Source organism: Athene noctua, chromosome 2 (assembly GCF_965140245.1).
Source record: "Athene noctua chromosome 2, bAthNoc1.hap1.1, whole genome shotgun sequence".
Classification (NCBI taxonomy): Eukaryota; Metazoa; Chordata; class Aves; order Strigiformes; family Strigidae; genus Athene; species Athene noctua.
The window spans coordinates 113,043,891-113,070,271 of record NC_134038.1 but is presented as its reverse complement, the minus strand read 5'-3'; the positions used below and the strand labels follow the sequence as shown (position 1 = coordinate 113,070,271).

The 26,381-nt window shown below is 37.4% G+C and overlaps 1 protein-coding gene across 2 annotated transcripts in view; it reads left to right on the top strand.

Annotated features, from left to right (window-relative positions):
* PTPRN2 (protein tyrosine phosphatase receptor type N2) overlaps positions 1–26,381 on the top strand; it is a 685,048-nt gene that overhangs the window by 640,118 nt on the left and 18,549 nt on the right. For both annotated transcript variants that reach the window (XM_074899931.1, XM_074899932.1), the window contains 4 exons: positions 9,426–9,545; positions 10,692–10,858; positions 16,463–16,516; positions 18,544–18,608. In XM_074899931.1, coding sequence (XP_074756032.1) covers positions 9,426–9,545; positions 10,692–10,858; positions 16,463–16,516; positions 18,544–18,608 — 406 coding nt within the window. The remainder of the gene's footprint in view (positions 1–9,425; positions 9,546–10,691; positions 10,859–16,462; positions 16,517–18,543; positions 18,609–26,381) is intronic.

Genomic DNA, 26,381 nt, shown 5'->3' with positions numbered 1-26,381 from the left:
CACTCCATTTTATCTTGACTGAAAGGCTACCCCAGCAAGAAGCTACTACAATTGTTTCCACTTTTGTAGGCATTTCAAGCTGATTTCTTGAAAAAACTTGTCTACAAAGCATTTGTTTTACTTGAAAGTGTAAGACAGCTTTCTTGGCATTTACAACACAGCTGATACCTGTAATGAAATCCAGACTGCTGCTGATTTGTTCTGATTGTCTAGATTTCATGCTCAAATTCCAGAGACAGTTTTTAAACGTAGTTTCCCTTGAAATTTCAATAGATTCTTCCACCCATCAGTGACGATGTCTACATTAGCAAGCAGTGTGGCCCACTAGGAATGGATTTGTAGAATGTCACACTACTTACTTTGTAGGTTTTACTTTAGACCAACTGTTCAGTGGTCCAACAGACCAAATGCCAGTTGGTGAAGGAGAAGGCTACACATGCGTCTGGAGGAAGCTCCTTCCAAAAGGAGCTCATGAGGTGCCTAGCTCTAACACAGCTCTGCAGTGTCTGCTGCTCTTCACGTCTGTCATCTACATGATCATGTGGTCACATCCATTATCTCTATTTAAGACCAAACAGGCAATGTAGTTTTGGATAATCTTTTTTCCTAGTTTTATTGGCACACCCCTCTAAAACCTGTTATGTTGATCCACTGCCCAGTATTTTTGTGCAAGTGCTATTAGACACTTAGCAATCAAATTCTCATTTACTGTTTCCAAGTTGCCCAGATCTGAACAGAGATCGTGGTCAGCTCAGTGTGTTGTCTTTCCCAAACTGGGCAAAGCTTTTTCAGGAAATATTGATGATGCTTTGTCCAGTCACGTCTTGTTTAGCAGATCCATGCCTAGTACCACTATGGAACTGGAGGGGGACCAGTTTCAGTCATCTCACTAGTGACCACTTCTTGGAAGATTATATCCTTTTTGGTAAGGTGAGGAAGAAGAGCAGGTGTTGTTCTTCGGTACCATCTAACTTGAGCCACTAGATTCAGCATTTTCTGTACACCTTTCTATTCATTTGAGTTTTCATGTTGACCTGAGAGAGATCAGCTTGATGGAAGTTTTTCTTTCACAGATGCAGCCTTTGAGCTGGAGATAGTCCAAACTCCTGTATATTGGTCATTTTCAAATGGTGTTCAAATTTCTGTATGTTGTGAAAATAATAATGATAAAAAAGCCAAGAGTCTTACTGTGGCTTTTCTTAATGGTGTAAGACCACTTCCAGGCATCAGACTTGCACAGTTGTCTGTGTCCCTCCAGTTTACTTCTCCAGCTCCTTATATACTTGGCATAGCTCCTCTAAGTCAGCAAATGCCAAGTTAGTTCCAACTTTCCTGGCTTACCTATTTCTTTGAAAACTTTCTAGCCTGCAGGAGTTGTGTTGTCAGTCATCTCATTGATCTGTTTTGCCACAGGGCTTCCTAATCTGTCTGGATACTCTGTGTTTGCAGCTCAAGCAGAGATTTCATCTCTGCCTGCATGTCATCTCTTAGACCGCTCTGGAAATTTTCCAGCTACTACTTTAATTAATTTTGAAAAGCCTCCAGCTGATTTAAGCCTTCTTTTAATTTCATCTGGTCTTGTTTTCATCTCTTTTTACCAATTACTATTTCTGAGAGATACCTCCTTCATTGATTCTATTTTGGTTCAGTGGGAATTCCACCTCACGATTCCCTTTCTTGAAAACTGGATGCCTCTCCTCACATGCATTAATCCATTTTTACCTGAGTGGTTAAACAATTTGCCAGGTCTGTGAGTTGTTTTCTTCTCAGCTGGAAAGAGAATTCATCCTTAGGATAAGGTTTTGCTTTGATACAGTTCCATTTTATTTACAAAGAAGGTACAGAGTTTTATTTCCTTGAACAAAGGCAGAATCAAATAACAGGCAATAACTTCCTTTTTCGAAACCTCATTCACCCAGTCTTTTACCCCCAACCTCTCTTTCAGCTTTTCTTCTGCCAGGATCACAATGCTAGTTTGTCGAGCTGTGCTGGTGGTTTCTTTATTCCTTTTACATGTTTTTGCTGCTTATCTGGATTAATCATCTTCCCTTGATTAATGCCTCTCTGCATTAAGCATATCAGTTTCTAGAGAAACTCATGGGTCCATATGCTTCATGTTTCTCTTGTTTTTGATGATAACTTCTGTAATTTCAGTTATCAAGCTCCATAAAAGAGTTTGCTTGTTTCTTACATTTATCTTGAATGAAAGGTGATGATTTTGTCCAGCAGCTTCAGTGAGATTTCACTCAGGTCTTTCACATAACACTATTAAAATTCAACATCTCTTTGAACATAATTCAAAAGAAAGGGGATGCAGAACATTTCTGATCTATAACAAGTTTTCGCAGCAGGAGTTCCATGTTGTGAATAATTCTGGAGGCATAAAATTTTATTATTTTCCGTATGTGCTGGGTTATAATTCCATGAAGTATTTGACATGAAGTACATGTCTTAACTTGCAAAGTATTCTAAGAAGCAAGGGATAATAATATGCAAAAAACTGTCCCTAGGAGTTAGGATATTTAGAACCAACTGTCCTTGCACTGAAAAGGATGGATTTTTATAAATTGCATGTCTGCTAAGGTTTGTTGTATCCAAATGGAGATTTCTGTAGGAGGCCATAATTTTTCCTTCTGGAAAATACCCCACATTATGCCTTGCTTTCATAAATCTACCCACATTTGACCTTCTTTCTCTCGCCCTTGTTGGAGGGAAGTACATTTTCATTTTTTTTTATTTTACCATATTAAGTGAAACAGAGGGAGGGATCAGGAAGTTCCTGCCAAGTGACTTAAGAGGATATGCATTAGTTGCCTTAGGAAATTAAATCATATATGACATATAATTTTGTAAGTATTTGTTGTGTTTCTGTGATGTCCTCCCTCCATGACCAACATAATAAGTATATTAATGTTATGTAACTTCTGCAGAAGGAGTGGAGAAATATGATACTTTTCAGACGTTCAGTAAGGTTCAAAGCACCTTCAACAGTATGTCATGAGATTAAATACAATCAACACTTGTAGCTTGGATCAGAAAATTCCCTGGCTTTTGCCTGAATAGATCTGTAGCTGAGACTAGGTACCTCCCCAGATACCTTAGTCCCTGAAGGACTCCAGTCTGGCAGGAATGACAGAGCAGATAGCACTCATGATCAGCACTGAGTCGGAGACAGGACCAGGAAGGAAAACTTCAGGTGCTGCCCCTTTGTGGTTAGGAAGCTCGTCCAGGAAGTGAGAAAGAGCTTCATTCTACATCTGAATCAAACTCATGCTTTTCATTACGCCATCTTTCCTCCACTGTTTGACAATACATTAAATACTCTTGAAAATGGGAATTATCTTCACCCTTCTTGTTAAAGCTGGGCATCTTTTGCCAACAAACAAAAAGAAAGCTCGCTAGAGTGGAGGTTTACTACTGTTGTCATTATGGAAAGTGGGGACACTTCATCTCTGCTCCTTTAATTATTTTCTATTTTTATTGCAAGACTATTAAATGTAAAGTGCAGAAAAAATCCCGAGAGTAAAGACCAGAGCCCTAGTCTGAGCCAGGGAGTTCAGTTGCCATTTGCTTTTCATTGGTGTCAATCCTGCATTTCTTAATCTAAAACTATTTTTAGAATTATTTTTTTCTACCCATATTCAGCAGTATGATATCAGACTCGGTTCAAAAAACTGACTGTTGTTTTCCTCCCAGATCACACCAGCATGTTAAGAACCCAATTCCTGAGCTGTGGTCTTCAGAACATGATAAATCTTTCCATGTCTTCTTGGCAGCATTTGCTTTTCTCTTCCAGTTTTTGAATTCAACAAAAGACATATAAAATACTGTCAGCTGATTGTTTCCCGTGTAAAAAGGATTAGTCATCAGTGATCTCTAAGGGCAAATCCCAGTGGGCAAAAGACCATGTCTCAGTAGCTGAATGAGTCTCCCTGCAAAATCGGCGTTCCAAGCCCATAGGCTGAGTAAGAACAACTGTACCAAACCCTCCCCTGCTCTAATTGCTGTTTTCTGTGCTCCCAGTTCAGCATGTTTTGTGAGTGCTGAAATTAATTTACAGATTAAATTATTTTTCTGCATTTTGTTCTTCTGTGCAAAACACAGTGCTTTCAGTCAGTCTTGATTCCCAAGTTTTATTTTCCTTGTCTGGAATGGGACTTCTTGTGTGTGTAATCAGTTCTCACCTTCAGAAAGAAGAACAGATGAAACGTGACACAAAGCAATTCAATGTGTAAAATATGCATATTTTAATTTAATAAAAGAAAAACAGCAAGGGAGAGATAGGCACAGAACAGTAGCCCCTAGAGCTCTAGTAACTTGTCAAACCATGTGAAATAAATATAGCATTAGGAATTCCATGGGCATTCAGTAAAGGAGTGTGTGCTTACCATGCTCACTTCTAATTATGGCTCTGGTTGGAGAAGGTACTTAGAAGTGGTCCCTTTAAAATGTCTGTCCCTTTATTGCTTAGGTTCCACCTTTCCCATACTGAAGTGAAACGCTAATTACTGGTGATTTTGGTGGACTGTCCCTCCTTAACGTGGTTTTGTCAGCACCGCAATACTAAGTAACACTCATATTTAAATTATTTAATAATTTGAGAATAATTCTTATTCTACTGAGAATAAGAGCAGTTTATGTCTTTCTGAGAAAGCAAAGTTACTGCAACACATACAGTCATCTTGCGTTTGCCTTTCCCATTGACCTCCAAACAAGTGTTGCTGCAACAACAGGACATAAGACATGGATCCAGTCCAACAACCACGTTTTTTATATATGGTCCTCACTGAAGCTGTCTTTTCAAGTGCAAGAGTCAGGTAGTTTTTTTAATTAAACATAGATTGTTGATCATTGTTTTTTCGACCTACAGATTTGTTTAGCTGCCTGGCACAACTTTGCAAATGACTTTTCAAATGACAGCTCTGAGTGCCAGATTTGACCCTTTTCGTGTCAAAATGATAAGTCATTTTCAACCACAAGGTTTCACAAAAAAGGTTGCTTTTTGACTGGCATACGTTGTGAAGTTCTAGTTGATAACAAAAAGCTAAATTTCCCCCAATTATTTTTATTTTCAGTTAAAAACTCCCGCCTTTTTTTTTAACTCATTAAAAAAAATGGAGTTTGGTTTTATAATATTCCAGAAAATACCATTTTCTGACTGTCTCCATTCAGTATAATGTTTCCTATTTCCCATGGAGAACTTGAAAGAATTCACAGTTAATTACTTTCAAGATATGTAGTGGGATGTATATTGTCTGATCCAGCAAGAGTTAGTACCTTGCTTTGTTACTGTTTTAGGAGTTTTGTTTATTCATGTTGAGTTTTGATTATATTAGAAATTATTTGGGTTTTGTTTGCTTGTTTGTCTGTTTTTCCAAATAGTTGCATTTATCAACTATTTGGGAAGCCTAAAAGACTGAAAAGGTAAATTCTTTAGTTTACTGGAGATCTCTCCCAGAAAGCAGCTGGTGTGATTAGCCTGTTATTTTTAGTGAACAGGCTGGATTTAACTGATTATCCCGTCTATTTTTTACTTCTAAATCATCACATTTTAGAAACTTCTCCACCAGCCCCATCAAAAGAAGAGTGTCTGGGAGGAGTACATATGTTGTCATATCCCCATCACTAAAATAAATTTTAAAATGACTGAAAAAGGGGCTTGGGGAGGATCATTCATTATAAAAAGAAGCTTCAAAATGATGAAGTGTCTGAAAAAAATAAGGGGATTCATAGTAACCTTTTATTTACAAGCTAGTAAACAAGGACATTTTAAAATATAAGCTGTCAAAAACTGGTGTTTTATCAGATTTGTGGTAGTGTTGTAGCACTGATTCTCCTATTTGTGACTTTATTTTTCTCCTTACTTGAAAAACCAATTCTGTGCTCCTTTGCAATTCATACTAAATATAATTTATCCCAATGTGAAAGTCCTTTGTATGGGATTGGCATGCTGGGTAACCACAGCATGAGGTTCTCTACACGTGGTGGATTTCATCAACAGGGAATCCTGTGGATGTCAAATGCACTGCTTGTTTTGGGGTTCCAGAATTCAGCCTTTAATTTGCAATAAATAGAACAGGATGGTGTTATTCTTGTCTAAGAAACGTTTTGAGAATGATGCATACAACAGAACCTCATTAAAGATCATTAACATGTTACTCTCTAGGCATATAGGCTGAAGGTAGACACATCAGACAAAATTATATGCTGTCTTCAGCAAAGGATGCATAGTGAACTCCTGTATGTAACTCAGACTTTATCACTTCTATTCAGAAGACTCCATTCAACATTTCTTCTCCTTCTGAAAATATTACTGTAAATTTCAAACATGAAACTGCCTGTGCTAAGTTATTTTAAAAGTTTAGTTTTACATATTATAAATATATATATGTATATAATATATAGAATATATTTAGGTTTTATAGACACTTAGAGTCTTAAGGCTTAATTTTCCTGGGCTCTGCCTATAAAGAAAAATCTCTGCCCTGAGAACCTGATATTCTCTTTATTCTTATATTACATACATTGACTTACTTTCTATTGTGCAAGCATATAAAGTTCAGAATTACGTGAATTACTATGGATTTGCATCTCAGCCTCATACAGCCAGCCTGAAATATCTCTCTGGTAACCAGAGGCACTTGCTGTACTGGGATTATGCAGACCAGGTCCGTGCTAGCTGTTCCCTCATTAGTTACAAATACACACTCCTTGGGGCCTCCTGCTAGCTTATGGCCATGTCTGGACACTCTGAGAACAGCAGAGTGTTAGGTGTTGGGAGATGTGGCTTCTGAAAAACCCATCACCAAATTAAAGATGGGGTGGTGAACAGGCAACAGTATAAAACTTTGTGAACTACCTTTGAATCTTCCTGCTTCTGTGTTATGTGGAAGAAATCCAGATAACAAACAACCTGGTGGTCTAATACTTAAGTTATCAAGAAAACAGAAAATGCCGTAGTCCTCCAGTCACAGGCTGTGAGTCTTAGTGAAAATCCTGTCTCAATGGTAAACACAGGAGATGCAGTGACAATTTCTTGTAACAGGGATGACAGCACTAGATTGTATTGCCTTCTTGATTTAGTAGATTTGACTTCTACATTTTCACACAATGACCTAAAAGAAATATTATGCCCCAGAGTAACTTTGAAATTGTTTGTTTAAATTAACTTTCATTTGGATTTATGCTTAATGAAATCTTCAGAGATGCAGACAGCCTCTCTCTAATGAAATGCTGCATCTTTGAACCAATGAACAGGGTTGCCAAACTGTAAGGATTCCTCTCTAAACGAGTGGGCTTTTATAATGTTACACTTGGGTGGCACAAGCAGAGTGCTAGATGATTAGTTTATGGTCTAGATCATTGTATTTTTATTACACTCATAAAAACTGTGTTTCTCCTCATTTTCGTAATGGCTTCAATGAGCTTCTATACCTTCTAGAGGCACATTAAATTGTTATGTGATGAAAGTACTGATTTAGTGAGGCTAGTTTTAAAGTAAGATACATGTTTTGAATTCTTATCTTAGTCTGATTGCTGACTGAAAAACATGAAACTTCGTTAGAATGAATGAAATCTGTATCATGTTCCTTACATACAGAGAAGGTGCCCAGCTGTGGCCTGAAACAAATGCAATACAATAAAGATAGAAATGACAAATCTACATTTGTCTATAAAATAAATCATCTGTCATCTTAAAGTATTTTTGCTGGTTTTGTGGCACTGTGAGTTTTTGACAGGAGGATGAGTGGATTACAGAGTTTTTAGTTAAAAAATATTTTAAAGGGGGGCAAAAAAAGATAAGGAAGATTATTTTTATTTGTCCCATTCAATAGTAATTTTTCCCCACTTCTGTTCAAAATTATAAATAACCCTATTCTGTGCAAACCCTAGATTCATTTCTCTAAATAATTCTAAGCTGGTTTTAAAAGTTATTTTAATTATGTTGCAAAATGAAAAAAAAGGAAGAAAAACCTTATTTGTTTCTCTATAGGCAAGCTGTTCTTAAAAGAGAAGACAACATCATTATCCATGAATGGGAAACCTTTTTATTTGATATGTAATTAAAAAAAAATAATCCTTGAATTGAATGTATCATCTCATCTTTGCACAGTTTAGACAAAGGCCTTTTTTGTTTACAAAATTTACATGTCAATACAGTTGCTTATAAATATTTCTGTGAAATAAACATAACCCTTCACAAAAAGAGCAGTTTACTCTTCATTCAGTAATTTTATATGCTAGCAAAAGGACAATGAAAGTTGTATGCAAATATAACATCAATGTACAGCATAATAATAACAGTTTTTAGTGATTATGCTGCTTGGTATTAATTCATAGGAGCCTTTTTATTCAGCCATGGGCTGTGTTTGGAACAGAGATATGCCAGACCAGAACATCATTGCTTGTTCTGCTGTTTGTGGGAGACGTCCACAAATCCTTTAGTTGAGAATGCATTGGATTCCTGTATCCTACCCTGTAGCTGGTCTAAATTATTAAGTGATCATTCTGGTAGTGAAGATACACTGTTTTCTGCTGTTCCTGCTGTACCTGTGCTCTGTGAGTGCACGGTCTGCGGCAGGAGTTGGGCTTCCCTCCTACCTTCAAAAAAAAACCCCAGGAAGGGGGGGGGGGGGGGGGGGGGGGGGGGGGGGAGAATAAAAAAAATGAAGAAAAATAAAAGGAAGACAAAAAGGAAAGAAAAGGAAACTAGAAGAAAAGGAGGAAAAAAGGGAGAGGAAGAAAGAAAGCAAAGAAGGAAAATTTAAAAGAAAGAAAGAAAAAGGAAGAAAGATAAAGTCATGCACATTTGTAACAGACCTTTTATAAATATGCTTTTGGAGGGACGATTCTCCATCTGAAATGTTTCTGGAAGAACACTTTTAGGTTGGGTTTTTCTTGTCTCTTACTCATTACTGTTGTTCAGCTGCAACTTTTATGATTGTTTCAGCAACGCAGCAGTTTGGTAGCTTTTACTACATGGCAAACTGTGAAAAGTAAGAGGGCTGAGGACACAAACAGGTTTCACTGCATGAGACTTTAGTAGGTCCATACTGCTTTAGCATTAAATATCAGATCCCAAATAGCTGCGTGTTCTGCAAGCATCATTCAGTGTTCCCTTTGTGGATCTAAAAGTTTGACAGAAAAGCAGCTGAACACGGTACCAGGAACAAGGAGAGATTTTGTGGAAAACCCGAACTGAAATCGCTGGAAATTCTTTAATATTTCATGGACGCCTACAAAATATGGTGCCAGTTTATTCAGGGATTTGAAAGCAGCTGCAGAGTAAAAGTGTCTAATGAAAATGAAATAAATTTCCTGTGAATGGAATAAATTTTGATTGTGTGTCTGAGTGCAGTAATTATACATGTCACGCAGTAATTAGGCAGTCACAATGTGGCCACGGTGTCTTTCTTTGTCTGCAGATGGTCTGGGAGAACGGCTGTGTCGTTATTGTCATGCTGACACCCCTCGCAGAAAACGGAGTCAAACAGTGCTACCACTATTGGCCAGACGAAGGGTCAAACCTCTACCACATCTATGAGGTACCTAAACAAAGTATCTGGTTGCAAACGTGACAGTAAGTGTACGGCTTGTTTTCATAGGGGGCAAAATGCTGTTTAAGCTGATCTAACCTGGAGGTTTTGCTCAGGGCTCTTAAATACTCTTCATGTGCCTTCGACTAGTTTTAGATTTGCAAGAAAAAATCAAGTGCAGTTTTAATAGCAAGGTACGTTCTGCTGAATACAATCTAGTAAATAATGAGCCAAGTACTACAATGTAAAAGGACAATTTTGTTTTTCAAGCGGTTTTGCAAGTGGTTGAAATGTGAAACTGTGTCTTTATATTTTATAGGAAAATAGTATTTTTAGAACTAGTGAATTTTGCCTTAGGAAAACCATATGTATATCTTTGTGGAAAAGCCTCTATACAGCTAATTAATGCTATCTATTTTTACCTTTTGCCTCAGCCACAACAATAAATACATATTTGTATTTTTTGCTTTACGTTTCTAGCTCAAAATATCATATCCCCCATTTTGTCAAAATGTACCATTGGCAGTGTTTGTCAGATTTTTCCAGTTGTCCAGCTGAGTAGAGGAAGAAAATAATACCACAATGCCTAATACAAAGAGCAGGGAAGTACGAAGAAATATTGTTATTTAAACTAAAATGTGAACAAACACATTTTCTGAAAGATGAACTCTAAAAATAAGCTGCATTTTTTTAATGCTTATGTTGCTACACAGCAGAAGAAACAGACTTTTCACTTCTCATGTGAATTCAACTCAGATTTTTAAGACCACTGAGAGCAGCCTGGGCAATGCATTGTGGGAATTTCCAAGTAGAAAGTGACCGGCAGTCTTTTAAAAACATATTTTAAGGCAGTGTCTTTTGTATTCACATAACGATAAAATATTTCAATTAGTAATTTTTTTTTCTTTTGCATTAAAACTGTCAAGAATTTTTTTTATGTTTTCAATAAAATGGCAATGGCAGCTAACCCCTTCCTGACAAGTACACTGACTGGTACATTAAGAAAAAAAAAAAAATCCCAGAAATGGCCAATTTGCTAATAAAAATAAAACTCGTGCAGTTCCTTCATCCCAGATGTCTTACACCTGCAGTCCTGAAGACGTGGCTTGCAACTGAAATTGCTGATCTCTGTTTGTTCTTTCCTGTGGGGTGTAGGTAAACCTTGTCTCTGAGCACATCTGGTGTGAGGATTTCCTTGTGAGGAGCTTCTACCTGAAGAACCTGCAGACAAATGAGACCCGCACAGTGACACAGTTCCACTTCCTCAGCTGGAACGATCAGAGGGTTCCTGCTTCCACAAGATCACTTCTGGATTTCCGCAGGTAAAGCACAAAGTATGACAGGTTGTCTAAGATGATACCGAACTGAGGACCTAAACTAATCCTTTTAATTGTCCTTTAAATATTTCTGGTTTGAAAGGGGGTTCCTCAGCCTGTAATGCCACAATGCTAAACTAACACAAAAATCTGCAGTAGATTGATGTTTAGTGTTGCCTCACACGTAGATGTTGCCTGGTTTTGAGACATACTCATTTCCCATTTAGAGATCGATACTTTTCCTCCCTTTGTACAGCTCTTCAGTGCTTTTGTATTTCTTTGTTTTCCAAGTAATTATACATTCTGCAACTTCCAGGCATTTTGTTTGGCTCCCCTATGATGCTTACTGCAGGAATCTTACAAATAAATCATGTAGTATGAGCACAGTTGGAAAAAAAAATCGCAGTGGAGACATATGGCAATAATGGCATTCCTGTGGGAGCGTTTGCTCGTAAGGATCTAACAGTGAGGTCTTTAGACCTTCTTTGGCTACAGGAAGGTGGGAATTTGAGAAAGCGGATGAAAATGTTGACAAAGCATGCCCTCTGGAATTTTAAAGAAAGTAAACGTGGCTTTAAAATACAAATATACAAAGGCAAAACCTGTGAAAGTCCTTGCCACCTTCTCTAATGTTTGCTGTGTCTATCTAAATTTTAATTTCAAAATTAAAGCCATGCATGATAAATACTGGAGTGAAATAATCTTCATTTGATTGCAAACCGTGCCCAGTGCATCATGTGTAGGTGTTAGCATGTATCAGCTAATCCACAGTGATGCGCTTATGATTAATGAAAAGAATCTCCGGGAGGTTTGGGGAGTTGGTTCTCAATTCACAAGTGGCTTGTGGGATCGCATGTTTCCCTCTGTACTACCACATTATCTACAAACCGCCCCCCCCCCCCAAGTGATTATAAGGGGCTCAGTGCTCAAAAGGTCCAAACTTGTTTCTTCCAATAAGTGCTGGGAGCTCTGACAGATGCCAGTCGGAATTACGCATCTGCACCTGAGGGGAGAAGCTGGCTTATATCCAACGGGAGCTTGTTGCACAGTTGTCTGTTGGCAAGATTTGACCCTCAAAAATTTAGGACTAAATGCCATCCTACATCCATCAGTATTCCTGTCCATAATGCAAAGCTTTTCAAAGCAGGGAGCCATCTAACACGGTGCAGGTCAAGTAACGGAGTACAGCTGTACTGAGTCACTAGGAGCTATGGCTAGGTAAGAATATGAGGATATGCTACAGAGTCGCAACACAAAAGCAGTAGTGGAGGAAGGAAGCACGGCCATAGGAGTTGAAATTGTAATTGAATTTTCAAGGTTTTCTTCTCTGGGTTCAAACTTCAATGTGTTTTTTTATAGGTTGTTTTCCCTTTGCTTTTTTTTTTTCCCAACCAAGGAAGTTGCCTGTAGTGAATTTCTGTAGTGAAAATTCTGAATTGGTTCCATTAAGCCACGCAAGGCTGCAGCACGGAGCAAACACAGCGTCCGATTTTGCTCCTTTGGTAGTGGGAGATCTGCTAGCAGTTCTAACTAGACTATAAATGAGCCTGTAGAGCCAGGACATCTGAAGTTCGGAGCACCTCGACTCCGACTTGCTTCAAGTAAGAATTGAGGTCCCTGCATGAACTGCAGGGTTAGATCTACAGTAAGTCACAGTTCACATCGCCAAGAAAGCACTTCTTAGAGTGACATTGTGTAAGGGTTAAATAGCCATGTTGAAGAAGTGTTGTGCACTACTTTGAAAAAGAAAAATTATAACTAGATGAGAAAAGCAGTGGAGCTGCCATTCTTTGTATTTAAAGCCAGTATGGGAATGAACCTGTTAAGATTTAATTGAATTCTGAGTGTTCATTTCATATGTATTCACAGTCCAGTGTAGGGTACTGTAATCATTTGCTACATGCAGATTTTGTACAATGAACTCAATACTGAATGCATAGTAAAATTCCGCCTGAAAGGGAATTTTGGCATGCACGATATCTGGTCTATGAATCTCAGTTTTCTTGGTCATCTGATGTTGCTGGGTTTTAATGAGAAAAAACCTAATGAACTATTGCTAAAATAATGTATTTGGAATTCATTTATACAATACATGTTTTGCACCTGAAGCTTCCTATTTAAAGTACAAACTCTGCTGGATTATGACAGCTGAGTCATAAAGCCCCCAGAATAAATGTCTGACAGTGCTACCATACTTGTAATAGGGTACTGCTAGGAAGGGGCTGCTATCATTTCTTTTAATCTATCTGGTTTTATGTGCATTCAGTGTGTTTGTATATATATATATGGATATGTGTGTATATTTATATATTCACATACATATATGAAATTAAGCATATACATAACCAACCCTCTATTTTTTATAATTCATCACCAAGAAAAATTGGATTCCCAAAATTACCTTGCCCAGAGTCTGTGGAAATATGGACCTTAAAATTTTTATTGAAGTCAATTTTGCAAGTCTCTTTGAAAACTTAAAGCTTACATTTCTCGTTACTATGTATCAGACAGTGTTTTAGATGATTTTGCATTTAGCAGATACATTAAACCTTGCAGAATAATCTATCATACTTTCACAATGTAGGTATAAATTGCCAATAAGAGATTATTCTATATATTTAAAAATTCTGTGCAAAAAACAGTCCCTGAGAGGCGAGGCTACTACAGAAACCACTGGTCAGTTTTAAATGCTTCTGGAGTCCTAATTTCATTTTGAACAATAGACCAATCATTATTGCTCTGGACTAGCTTGTTAGTCATGCACTGATATGTGTAATTAAATATTTCTTGAGCCCAGAGGGAGCACATTTACACTTTAAAGAGGGACTGCTAAGCTAAAAGATAATTAGCATCACATGTGAGGGCTTTGCTTAAAATATATATCTATTATGCTATCACTTCTCGCTGTGTGCAATGGCATTTACTAACACTGCTCACTTTAAAAATGGACAAATTCTTATTTTGCCAGCTAATTAGCGGTTGCCAGTGTCATTTTTGTGATGTTGCAGCTAGTAATATGAGCCCAGTTGCATAGTCACAAAAGTGATCATTGGAAACTGTGACTCTGCTGCAGGGACAATGTGGGAAACCCCTTTTCTGTGCCTCTAACGACCTCTGACTTTTGCTTGCTGATGGTTTGCATGATGTTTTCTTTTTCACTCAATGAGCCAAGGGTTGGTTTGTATTACTACTAATCATTCTTTCTAAGTTAATTCTTCCTGTATATGTATATATATATAATATATATTTTCTTCAACATTCAAGAACTTTGCTTACTGATGAATTTTCAGCTCACTCTCATTAGCCAGAACTAAGAATGAAATGAGATGTTGCTGCACTTCTAAATATTTTCATAAACTATATATAGACAAAGCTTTGAACCAGCTGGATTGAATCCCTTTGTTTTAATGTGTTTTCTGAAATGTGTGATAATGAAAATGTTTGAAACGCCTTCAATAAAACTGACAAACATAAGGTGTCTTTCCCTAACATGTGTCTCTGGCTGTCTGATTTACTGAGAGGTTTAGATCGAGGTTGTTACTGAAATTATATTAGGACTTTGGTAAATGGATAGTTACAACATGCAAATATATTAGTGGTGCCATACAAGGAACAAAAGAACCACACAAGGGGGGGGCGGGTGGCGGGGGGGGGGGGGGGGGGGGGGGGGGCGCGAACCAAACGGTAAATAACCCTCTGTAGTGATTAGCTTTTATTTAATACTTTAAATGCAAAAACTACTCTTTACTAATGCACGTGATGGGGGGTGGGGGGAGGATGACCATCTGCACCTAGGGGAATGCAGACTGTATCAAATGTTGTTACAGACATTTCAAATATCATTTACTGCACAATCCAAAAAATAAATATCAAGGTTTATATTGTATAGAAGGAGTTGATCCTCAGATATGGCCGTCAAGCATTGAATGGTTCATTCATGTGAAAACGCTTACTGCAGCTTACATCATTGAAGTTTAGCTTGGTAGTGCTTGCGTATATGTGCATTTATGGACATATAAATGGTCCATTTAACTTTTAAAGTCGGGTGCTTCTCAATGAATTACCACTTATTTCATAGAATGTTGTTCTACTGCATTAATTACTTAGATCCAAGGAATATAAATAGAGACAGAATGTCTCTGCAAATACGATTTACATCAGTGAGCAAAAGAGTAAGAATTTTGAAATATTCCTGAATTGTAATGCTTAAAGGGAATTATTTACCAAGTTTGGTTAAAATCTTAAATAATAAAAAGGAGAATGTGAAAACAGGGTTTCATAGGACATCACCAACATCTTCGTGGTCTGTTTGTGTTGAGTTCCAGGTATACTGACTCCATGTTAGATTTAGAAGTTTAGGCATCTTCAGGCTATACTGTAAGCAGTGTTTAAAGATATATGCATGTTTTCACAGCACAGATGTTAGTGAATAGATGAACAGCCAAGAACTAAATGATTCAGTAGGTTAGTTATGATTTAAAATTCATAATAACATCGTACCACAGTTGCCAAATTCCAGCAGCTCACTTCAGTTTAGCAGTCAGGATCATATGTAATGCTTGTGCTGAGCTGGGGATGATTAGAGGGTCTGGGCACCCCTTGGAAGCTGCCCTCTGAAATGGTTTTATAGGAGACCTCCTAGCTCCAGTAAACTCAAACATCTCATCAAGTAAATTGAATGAAAGGTTTTGATTTCTTGAAGCAATGCTTTCCCATTTTAGCCTTTATTCAGCTTGCCTTGTTAACATATGTGTGCATATTTTATGGTTTTTTGGGCCTGTAACATACTTGACATGCAAAATATATCCTAGAGCAGGGATTTTGGTTTTTGTAAGGCAATTTAAATATATTTAACCTGTTTTGTGGGCTCTATTCTTAGATTGAGTATCTTGGTTTGCTTCAGCACTAGTTAATTCCTTCACTGAGTTTACATATCAGCAGACCTGCTCTGTAGCTGTACTTTTATTGATTGACTTCATACATATTCTCTTGCCACTGAGAATGTTTAACCAGGAAGTTGTAGAAGACAATAATGTGTAAATGTTAAAAGATATAAAACTTCTGCACTAGAACCAAAGCGGGAAAGCTTACTGATGGCTTTAGTTATTTTCACCACAATAGATTACATTTTAGAATTGTAAGAAGCTTTTTGGGAGATTTGGTATTTGCCTTTCTGGGGAGAACAGGTTTTACAAATCAGCACACATTGTACAAAGTATACTGAAATAGCCATTTTTAATTTTGGATGCAGTTTGATGCCCCTTGATATTTCTTTGAGCAAGCTCATGAAGTCAAAGTTGGCTTTAAAATTAAAGCATCTCAAGATAATCATAGTTTCGGAGCTAAGACATGAGACATTTGAGAAAGGAGGTCACGCCTAGCCAACAGTGATAATGGGATGTTTTCTGGGTTTTCTACAGCAGCAAAACAGAAGCAAACTTTAAACAAGATTATGTATGTAACAACTGCTTGTTAAGTTAGGAAATTATCAACCTGACTATTTCTTAAAAGACTGCAATATTTCTTTTTCTTATTGCTTATTTTTGACAGTTGGCTAAAGAAACAGTATGTAATATGCTTAATTAATTTTTTGTGTCTGTTTTATTTCAGAAAAGTAAACAAGTGCTACAGGGGTCGCTCTTGTCCAGTAGTTGTTCACTGCAGGCAAGTACAATTTCTAAAATAGCTTTAGAGAGATTTGTATATGTAAAAATTTAATATAAACAAAATGGGGAAATGAAAGCTTTAGATGAATCACTAAACAGATAGTGAGATAGACTGAAGGTATTATATATAATTATACTTTTTTAATGCTAATTAATACTTACGATCCATTTTCATAATAAAATTATCCTTTCCTATGATTTCGTAGTTGTTGTGCCACGACTTAACAATGTATGGCCACCCTTTCCAATATAAGTAGCACTTCAGTTTCATAAATCTCCTTCAAAATGATAGTGGTTCCTTGCATTCCCTCCCAATTTAATCTTCTTTATTTTATTAACACTCGGTTATGTTTTCTTTTTTCTTTCCTTGCTTTTTGTGATGATGGTAAGAAAAGGGCAATGTCAGGGAGTGAAAACCTACCCAGAGATTGGGTAATCCTTTAAACACAAGTTATATTTAGTCCTGACAGTCCGACAGATGGACACAAAAGCTATCAGGTCAATGGAAAACTTTACCATAATAACGTTAATGTTTGAGTTTGCCATTGAAGGTTCTGAGTTATAAGAAAAACTGCACTTATTTATGGAAGATATTCTCACAGATAAGGAAGATAGAAAACCAGCCCTGCTAAGAGGCAGGTTGCTTGACATGTGGCACTCCACTTTGGGTGGGAGTGAGGGGTTATGTTTCTCACGTGTGGCTCAGCAGAGTCACCTTCCACTGGATGCGAGCAGGCCCTCTGCAGAGGTGAATGCTCTGGAGGAGACTTGTTTGCATTGCCTTTTTGTAAGCCTGAGAAAAGAAACATTTGATGCAGAATGAAGAGCCTTCAAGTTTCTTGCCCTTTCCTTACCGTGATGGATGGAGATCCATCGGCTCAGTAGTTTTTGTTTATATTGGGCCTGATCACTGCCTTGTCTCTCATTATTCAGCTTAACTAATAAGATTGGGTCTATGTTCCCTTCATAGACATAGAAAAAAAAATTATTACCATTACCTCCTTTTCTAGTAACTGAAAGAAAAAAAACTGTGTCGACAGAGACTTAACAAAAATTGAGTTTCATAGCCTGCCTGTAAACAGAATGTAATAACGCGCTTCACGCTGTTCTATTATTTTTCCTTTCATTAATTCTTGTACACAAATTGAGCTATCAATAAAAATAATGGCTTAATTAATAAAACTACATACCAGTCTAATTGGTCACACATGCACCTTTGTAAAAATTTTGGGGAGGGAAAGAAGAAAAGCTTTTACTTAAAGTCTTAATTATGTTTGCTAACAGCAGTTCTAAAAGAGCATCACGCTGGCAATTACACGTTGCTCTCTGAAAGGGACACAAGCTGCATTCAGATTAGGGAGATTTCCACCTCCCAAGGCTTGGTCTTGCATCTCTGAGGAACAGACAAAAGTTAAAGCTGTTTTTCAGGAATTACATGATAATATTTTTTCTGGACACTGCAACTAAGGAAGAATTAAAGGGAAAGGTAAAAAGAAAAAACAAATCACTCATGACATATAATGAAGAAAGATTACAATCCCTCAGTAATCAAATATTTTGGTTCTCTAACAGGTCTCTGTATGTAGTCCCTCTGACCACTGTGTTCAAATGCAATTTGCAACATTTTGGGACTGTTGTGGATAATTTTCTGGTCTAGTTTATTCTTGATCTCATATACAAGTGACTGTAAACTCATTATACCTACACTTTTTGAACAGGAATGGTATCTTGGTTTAGGGTTAGTGATTCTTCCACTGTTGTTTAAAATGCTTTTCTTGCATAAACACAACGTGGCTTAAAAAATCAAAACAAAGGCCTGTTATCCATTCAGGCTGATAGTTGATCTTCCATGAACAGCTTGTGTTATTTCAGTGCAGGCTTCCTCTCTCAGTACCCCACCTTAGCCATTCGTTCTTTACTCGCCCCCCACGTGTAACAGTAGAAAATTAAGGGCAGGTACCTTTGTGTTGAGTCTAGATGTACATTGATGGGCTTTTTTTTTTCTTTTTCCCTTTCTGTTGGCAGCGATGGTGCGGGAAGAAGTGGAACCTACATTCTAATTGACATGGTTCTCAATAAAATGGCCAAAGGTGAGAATCAAAAGGCTTGTTACTTCCTTGGTACTGAAAGTGTGCTTGTGTTACCATGACAACGTGGGGAGCAATATTCACAGAAAATCTGAGAATAAATTAAAGGCAAATGGTACTCTTTCCTGAACGTTTTTAAGTTTTATTTTCATAGCAATTTCAAACAACAAACATAAACATAAATGCTTTGTGACTGAGCAGGTGGTTTTGTGCTGTTGAGAAGTATTTGAATTTTTAAATTTATCATTTAAAATACTTATTACGGATTTTAGAAGAAGGTACCTTGGAGCTGCACAGTCATTACTTAGTGGTTACATGAGTTAGATCTTGAGCTGCTTCATGACTATTTCCCAGTCCTCTGTCAGCCACCCAGCCACAATGGTCAAACGCAATTACTTTTGTTTTTGTAGCTGCCTATTGCCACGATAGTGCCTTGAAGAGATGGCACCAGACAGGGCCTCATGTACTGCACAAATTTGTCTCTTAGGAGGAAAAAGACTGTAGTGAACAGGACAGAGCACTGAAAATATATCAGCTAATGCTCTGTTCCCAGTTCTGCCACTATCAGCTCAATATTGAACAATTTATTTAACTTTTCTGTTCCTTAGTTTCTTTATCTGTGAGATGTAATTTTATGAAGTGGGAAATCATCTGTCAAGATAAATATATACTGTTGTTTGTTTAAAATGAAATCTATAGATTCTCTAGAGATTGGGACCATTCCTTTACTTTTTATTGACTGGTGAGCGTTTCATGGTGGGAGGTACTTGAGATACCCTGAAATAATCTTTGTATGTTAGAACTAAACTACATTTTTAATACTAACACTGTCTTCAAAAGGGAGGAGGGTAAAAGTGGGCATGTAAACCTGACCATATGTTAAAAAGGCATAACGGTGAACTTTATTTGTATATTGTACCCCTTCCTCATGCCTTTGGCTGTATTTGTGTCACAGTTTCATAGAACTGCATTTTAAGAGGAAGATAAGTCTCGTGAGGTTGAAAATAAATAAAAATAGTCATTTGCCTTTCTTAATGCTTAACCTGAGTTCTTAAACCACTTTAATCTGGCATTATACACATATGAGTATTTAAAGAAAAAGGATTAATTATAAAAACATATATTAATTTATATAGAGAAACAATATTTAGTCCTTTGAGTTCTAATCACTTTACAGTTGTTTAAAATCTTCTAACAGGCGTATTTTTATATGTAGTTTAAAAATACACTAACATAGACATATTTTTGTATGTAGTTTAAAAATCACATGCTTTGCAGTCATCTGCTATTGAATCCTGCAGATGCCAGTTCTGTGGGACATAGTGGCATCCTGTCCCTTTAGAAATCAGAGTTTATCATTTTTTTCCTCTCCAAATTCTGTTAACATGTCTCGTCAAACATGGACTGAATTTTCTGGCCGTGAGCATCATGTGAATTTGCTGCTGATGTTAAAAGAAACTGTTTGCCTTCTCCTGAGCACTGTACTGAAAATAAATTTTTCAGTGGGATGAGATTAGTCTTTCATGCTCGTTGGAAAATAGGTTTTCACTCTGTGAAGGAATATGGAGATATTTCCAATGCTTGTTACGTGCCACGTGACAACCTAGTCTTTAAAAATAGAAGCAATGGTATGTCATAAAATTAATGTAGACCTTTGTTAGGTATTTGTTCAGCTCATTTCAGTCATCAGCAATGAGAAGCCGTAATGAAAACTAGATTTAAAGTATATGCAATTTACTTGCATAAAGAAGTAAATGAGAAGTATTTTCTAGCTTGGGGCTTTCCGCCACTTAAGGGAGGGTTGACTTTGTTGTAAAAGCACTGAAGAATGCCATTTATTGACTCCATTGTACCATGTAATGTCAAATTCCATTTTAAGTGTGGGCTTAGCACTTCACAATACCAGACAAGTCATGTGAAACTGGCCAGAGAAAGGCGTCACAGGGCTTTTTGGAGATCGGTCACCCCCATTTTGTTCTTGACCTGCTCCCCTCTGCCCATGGGGGTGTGCGACGCGAAATCCCCTGACCTGGTGCTTTGGCTGGGGTTTAAATGAAAGATCAAAGGGCAGAGCGGGCATCTCAGCCCTGCTGAGGTGGGCCTTTCCCAGGCTGTCACACTGTGCGGCCGCCAAAGGTTTTGTTCGGGCGGGAACCGAGGCCCAGCCTGTGCGGCCGGGGCCCTCTTTGTCTGGCCTGAGAAGCTGGAGGCCCAGGTTGAGGATCCAATGTTCATCAAATGATCAAAGGCCTGAAGCCCTGGACATGAAATCTTTCTTTCCATTTCCTTTTCTTAGAGAATGAATTGCACGAGTGGCAAAGAATGCCCTTTCCAAAGCTTTTATGTGGAGTGCGAGGGCTAACTTCAGAGTCCTTCAGCACTAAACATAAAAATGTAAGTGCACTTTCAATCTGGGCCCAGCTGCAAGGCCAGCATCTAGTAACATTTCTTTCAAAAAGGCTTTTAAGGATTAAGGCCTTCAGTCTTTCAAAAAAAAAAAAAAAACAAAACAAAAACAAAAAAAAAACACGGACTTTTAAGAATAAACTTAGAATAATTTGAGTTTCTTGTTCCACTGTCTGGTTTATTAGAAAGTAGACAATAATGCATTTTTAAATCAAAGTAAATAGAGGAGTACTTAGTTTCGGCAGTGGGAAAGTAGAAAGCAATCAATAAATGCCTTGGCTCTTTAGTGGGGCTTTTAATAGGGTAGGTTGAGAAAAGGAGCTCCTTTTTCATGTAATGATTTACTTCCCTGCATTCTCTTAGACTGTAAATGCCTTTGTCATTTACAATTTCTTCTCCTACTGCTCATTGAATTAGGGCTAATACTGAGTCTATTAAACATGTTATAAATTCATATCTTCTACTGTCTTGCCTGTTGCCATCCCCCATATTATTTTAGATGCAGAGAACCACCAGCAAAGGACCTAAACCAGGGAAAAAGAAATCAGCTTGGGGAGGATTTTGTGCTTCACAGCCACCATGTCAGTCTGATGGCTCCAACCCCTTCAAGAAGGCAGGAATTAAATATAAAAAAAAGCACCCTAATTTAGTGCACTTGCAGGGTGGTAAAAGTCGGTACCGAGGGTAGAAATGCCCCCTTGATGTACTTGGTAGAGGGGGTTGAGCAGGTGGGAGAGCATGCAAGAGCTCACACGGAGCTCGCAGGAGCCCTCGTTCAGCAAACACCTCCCCAGCCCCCAGCTACTTCTGAGAGCCGCACAGCGCCAGCCTGCGGGACTCCCTCCGGCTCTGCACAGCGTCAGGAAGGATTTCCTGTTGGGTTGGGTTTTTAATGAATTTCACTGTCCTCTGTGCAGTAAATGTAATGACTGCATCTGTGTATTCACTCCAAACAGCCACATTAAATAATCTTATTAGATACTGGAACAGTCAAGAGAACAACCGTGTCTATTCAGTGCTATCATTCCTGTGTTGTGTCAGTGGAAAGTTTTGAATGTATCCTTTTGTTTAGTTGTTCCTGTAACTTAACGCTGCTATTTATCATGTAGTTTATTACTATTATTATTTTTCTTGCTAAATTCATATGCAGAGCAGTTACAAGACCCTGAACTTAAACCCATCACAAGTAATAATAAAAACTAAATGATGTTGAATGTGGCCTTACAGTAGAACTTTTAAATACTATTTAAGGTGTTTTAACTATGATAGCTATTTAACTATTATACTATTTTTCATGGGTGTTACAACTTAAAGACAGTTACCAAGTCACCTCTCATTTCCCTGACAGACAACTAGCACAAGGTCTAGTTTTAAGTGAGAAGTTGAGAAATTATTTATTCCAACTCCATGTGCACTTCCATGATTTAAATCAATACAGAAATGATAATGGATTGGTTTTGTAGATAACAATACATGCTGGATTTTTGACAGAGCCTGTTTTTCTGAGCCTGATTTCTGCTGAAGATTTCAGAGTTCTTGATGCATTTACAAGTTTTATCCTTTGTTACTAGGGAAGATAAACTGATTTAGATTTAGTCTACTTGATATTCCTTCCTCACCCCAAAGTCACAGTAACTGAGCTGATCAAGTTTTTTTCTTTTTGTGTGATCTAGAGAAAAGTTGAGGATTTTCTCATTTCTTGTCTTTCCTGCAGGCTTATTGTAGTGACTAGAAGTTTGATATATTGCAAGACATTTTTATTGAGTGTTTCTGGCACGAAAAAGAAAAGAATGAGATTATGGGTCTTCCCACTTTAATTTTTCTGAACTGAGAGGCTTGGATAGTATAGATAATAGTTTGATTTTTAGATATTAATCCAGCCAGCAGCTGCTTGGGGTTTGCTGACCATCCATTTTCTCGTGTTTGAACTAGCTGGAATGAGATGAGTCAAAGGGAAGGCGAATATGAATTTTAAAATCCTTTTAAAGTATTGATTTCCAAATTCTAAAACCCAGCAAAAAGATTTGATTTAGCAAAGCCGAACCAACGGTTTATTCTCTCACATTCAAAAGCTTGGATTATAATTGATGAGCACACACTCTTTGGACAGGGCTGGATGCGAAGGTTATCTCCCCAAGTCCTTTCCTTGCCCCTGCTACCCTATTGTCTGAGGGTCTTGTGAGTCAGCTCCTGAGCAGATGCAGTTTATACCGTGACATTTTAAAGCAAAACAAAAGATTCCTTAATTCGCCTTCTGACTCATCGTGATCAAATGATTTTGGCTAATCTGAACCCTTGCTGAGGTTTTGCTTATCTGCTGTGTGGATTTAACAATCATAATGAAGTTGTGGGGTTAGTTCCTCTCTGAAAGGATTTTATGAAAGAAAATGCTTGCCCATATTTGTGTTAAAATGGATTCAAGCTGCTTATTTTTGAGTCCTTATGCAAAGTCTGAGAAAATTCTATTGTTCATTTGTGCTGATACAAGTCTAGAGCAGACTATTTCTGACATGCACTTGCTGAACAAGGGAATATTTTTTCAGCCCAGGATCCAGTTTCTCCCATGAAAATAAAACAACATACTACATGTCATGCTGAGAGAATATATAGTGTAAAAGGGAGATTACTTTTTTTTTTTTAAATGGTATTTAATGGTAAGAGAGCAAGAAGTGGGATTAGAAATAGGTGGTATTCTGGAGAAAACTTTACAGCAGAAAAATTCAGGACTTAAAAATCTAATTGTTTTCATATTCTAAATTTGAATCAATCATTGCTGCTCTTTGAGATTTGGGTGAGATAGGTTATTATCTGTAGGAAAAAGGGAAAAAAAAGCAGGCTGGTAAAGCAAAAAAAATATAGGTTTTGCTTGTGCACTACTGTGCTATCCACAAGACTGCCCCAGATCTCAGCAACAATAATGCTAACCATGTAAATCTGAAATGTTGCTATTTCAGTTTCTGAAGGAAGTTCTTAGTGTCCATGTAAGCATATTGTATGTTATAAGGCCGTTTTTTCAAATGAGCTGCGTTTATGTATTGTAACTTTTATGTAATGAGTTACCCTGGAAACACAATTAGGCAAATAGTGCTCATTCTTGCAGCCTTTCCCAGCAGATAATTAATCACAATGAGAGCTGGGCCCCCAGCTACATGCAAAAGTGTATAGGGAATGTATAGGACAGTTTTTCACGGTCCAGCCTGTGATGCTCAGCAAACTCACTATTTAGAACAAGCTGTTTAAAACTGTGTTTATTTTCTTTGCAAGACACATTTTAACATATAAAGCTTTAAAGCTTTTGACCCATTATTGACACTCTGTAGTCATCAATTAATAGTTCATAAAATTAAGATTAAAATGTAGCATGTTCTACAAGCTTCTGTTCTGAAATAGTGACCACAGGGAGAGTGTTGTTGGCTTATGTTTCTTAGTGTGTGTTGTGTGGACTGCATTTCTAGATGGTACATGTGGTATATAGAGATTTCAAACAAAAAGCAAACAAGTTATTGACGTAATTTCATTGGCTTTTTTCTTTTTTATATAGTTTAATGGTCAGGGATTACTCTACAATGCCATATGTATGGAGTTATTTGCTGTTTTGGTGATTTTACTGGCAACGAGTGGTAGAAAGCAATCTTAATTATTCAGGGTTTGGGGCAAATGAATTGTGAAGACAGACTGATCAGACATGGGCTATTCCTTGGGAAAGGGAGCACGAAGGGGGGTCCCCATAGAGCGTTAGAAGACCCTGAAAGGAATGTATTGATGTCAGTAAGCAGCTTGAGATAGTGACTAATTTGAAAACAAGAGGTCATTGACTGAAACTAAGGAGGAGACAAGCAGATAAGGAATTTGGATGGCATTTTTTCACACAATGGGTAGGTTAGAATATGGAAAAGTGGAAAAGCTGGTCATAGAAGTACTGTGCTATCAGTTTGAGAAGCAGCTGGGCAAATGTTTGGAAAAGGAGGTTTATACACAGAGTGAAGAACTACTTTTTTTGTAGCTAATCTCATGCAGCAGTCCATAGAAGGATTTGAAGAGAAGTGTTTAATTGACCAGATGGTAGTCTTCTGGCTGTAAAGGGTACAATGTATATTACCTAACTAAAGTGTAATTATTCCACAGCTTCTATAGCCAGACCAGTTTAGTCACTTTTAAGGATAAACTTTGTTAAAGAATGAATCCATAATAGTTGCATCTTTTATTCAGGTCACTCCATGTACTGTCTTGTGAAAGCATTGCCACCTACATGCGACGTAAAATGAAAGTGATGTAAAATATAGTTCTTACAATTTAATAGATTCACGTGGGCGAGCTTCTGTGTCCCCTGTAAAGAAAATTCACCTTTTCCAAAGGGGACTCCCAGGATTTTTTAGGACCAACTGAGGCATGTTTTCAGAAATGTCATATTTGCAATCAGCCTCTTAACTTTGTTCATGTTTGAATCGGCATGTGGAGATAAAGTGCCTTTAAGGTAATTCACCGGTAGTTTCTGGAAGGGGTACTAAAGCAAATAGTGTAGAACTTTATGGGAGCTGATACTGAGAAGCACCTATAAGTAGGCAGTAGCAGCACATCCACAATTCCTACTATGTATACACTTTGTATTTTATGTGTGCATGTGCATGTGTAAGTTGAATTTTGATGTGTTCACTGGTATTTTGTGGAGTGACCATAGGTGATTATGGGATATCTTACTCCGTGTGGAATATAACTCATTAATTTCTATTTCTTGCATGTAGTAATTTAGGCATATTCCTTTTACTTTTAACTTCTGTGGAGGATGGAGGAAATCTAGATGTAAAAGAGAAACAATACCTATATGGTATAGAATGTGATGTGACATATTCTCGTGCACAGTGGAATTAAGGAAGGATTGGTCCTCAAATTAACATCCATTTGCATTCAGTTACAGTGAGTGGTTTCTGCATGGTTTTTTCTGCATTGACAACGGATATTAGCTTAAAAGCTGACATGTCAGTAGTGAATGTCTATTCCTGCAAGACTGTTAAAATCAGTGTGAGCTTAGAAGCATGTAGCAGTTTTTAAAATATTAGGCTGTTCCTAGGTGTTTCATCTTCAGTATCACCTTCCTTTGGATTGTATACTGACTAAGCCATATCACTTACATTTATACATTTATAACATGCAGTTTTCAAGTATTAATATAAAAAATGTAAACAGTGACATTATGTAATGTATACTTACTGTGTGTATGACTCAATAATTTTCATTACTTCATTTTTATTACTTTGAGTGGTCACTTCTCCATTTATATGCTTGCTTTGCCTGTTGGGTTCTTTTGTTGTGCTGGTTTTGTTTTGGTTTGGTTTTTTTTAACAAAGGTAGTGAAATTTTAATTTGGGTCAT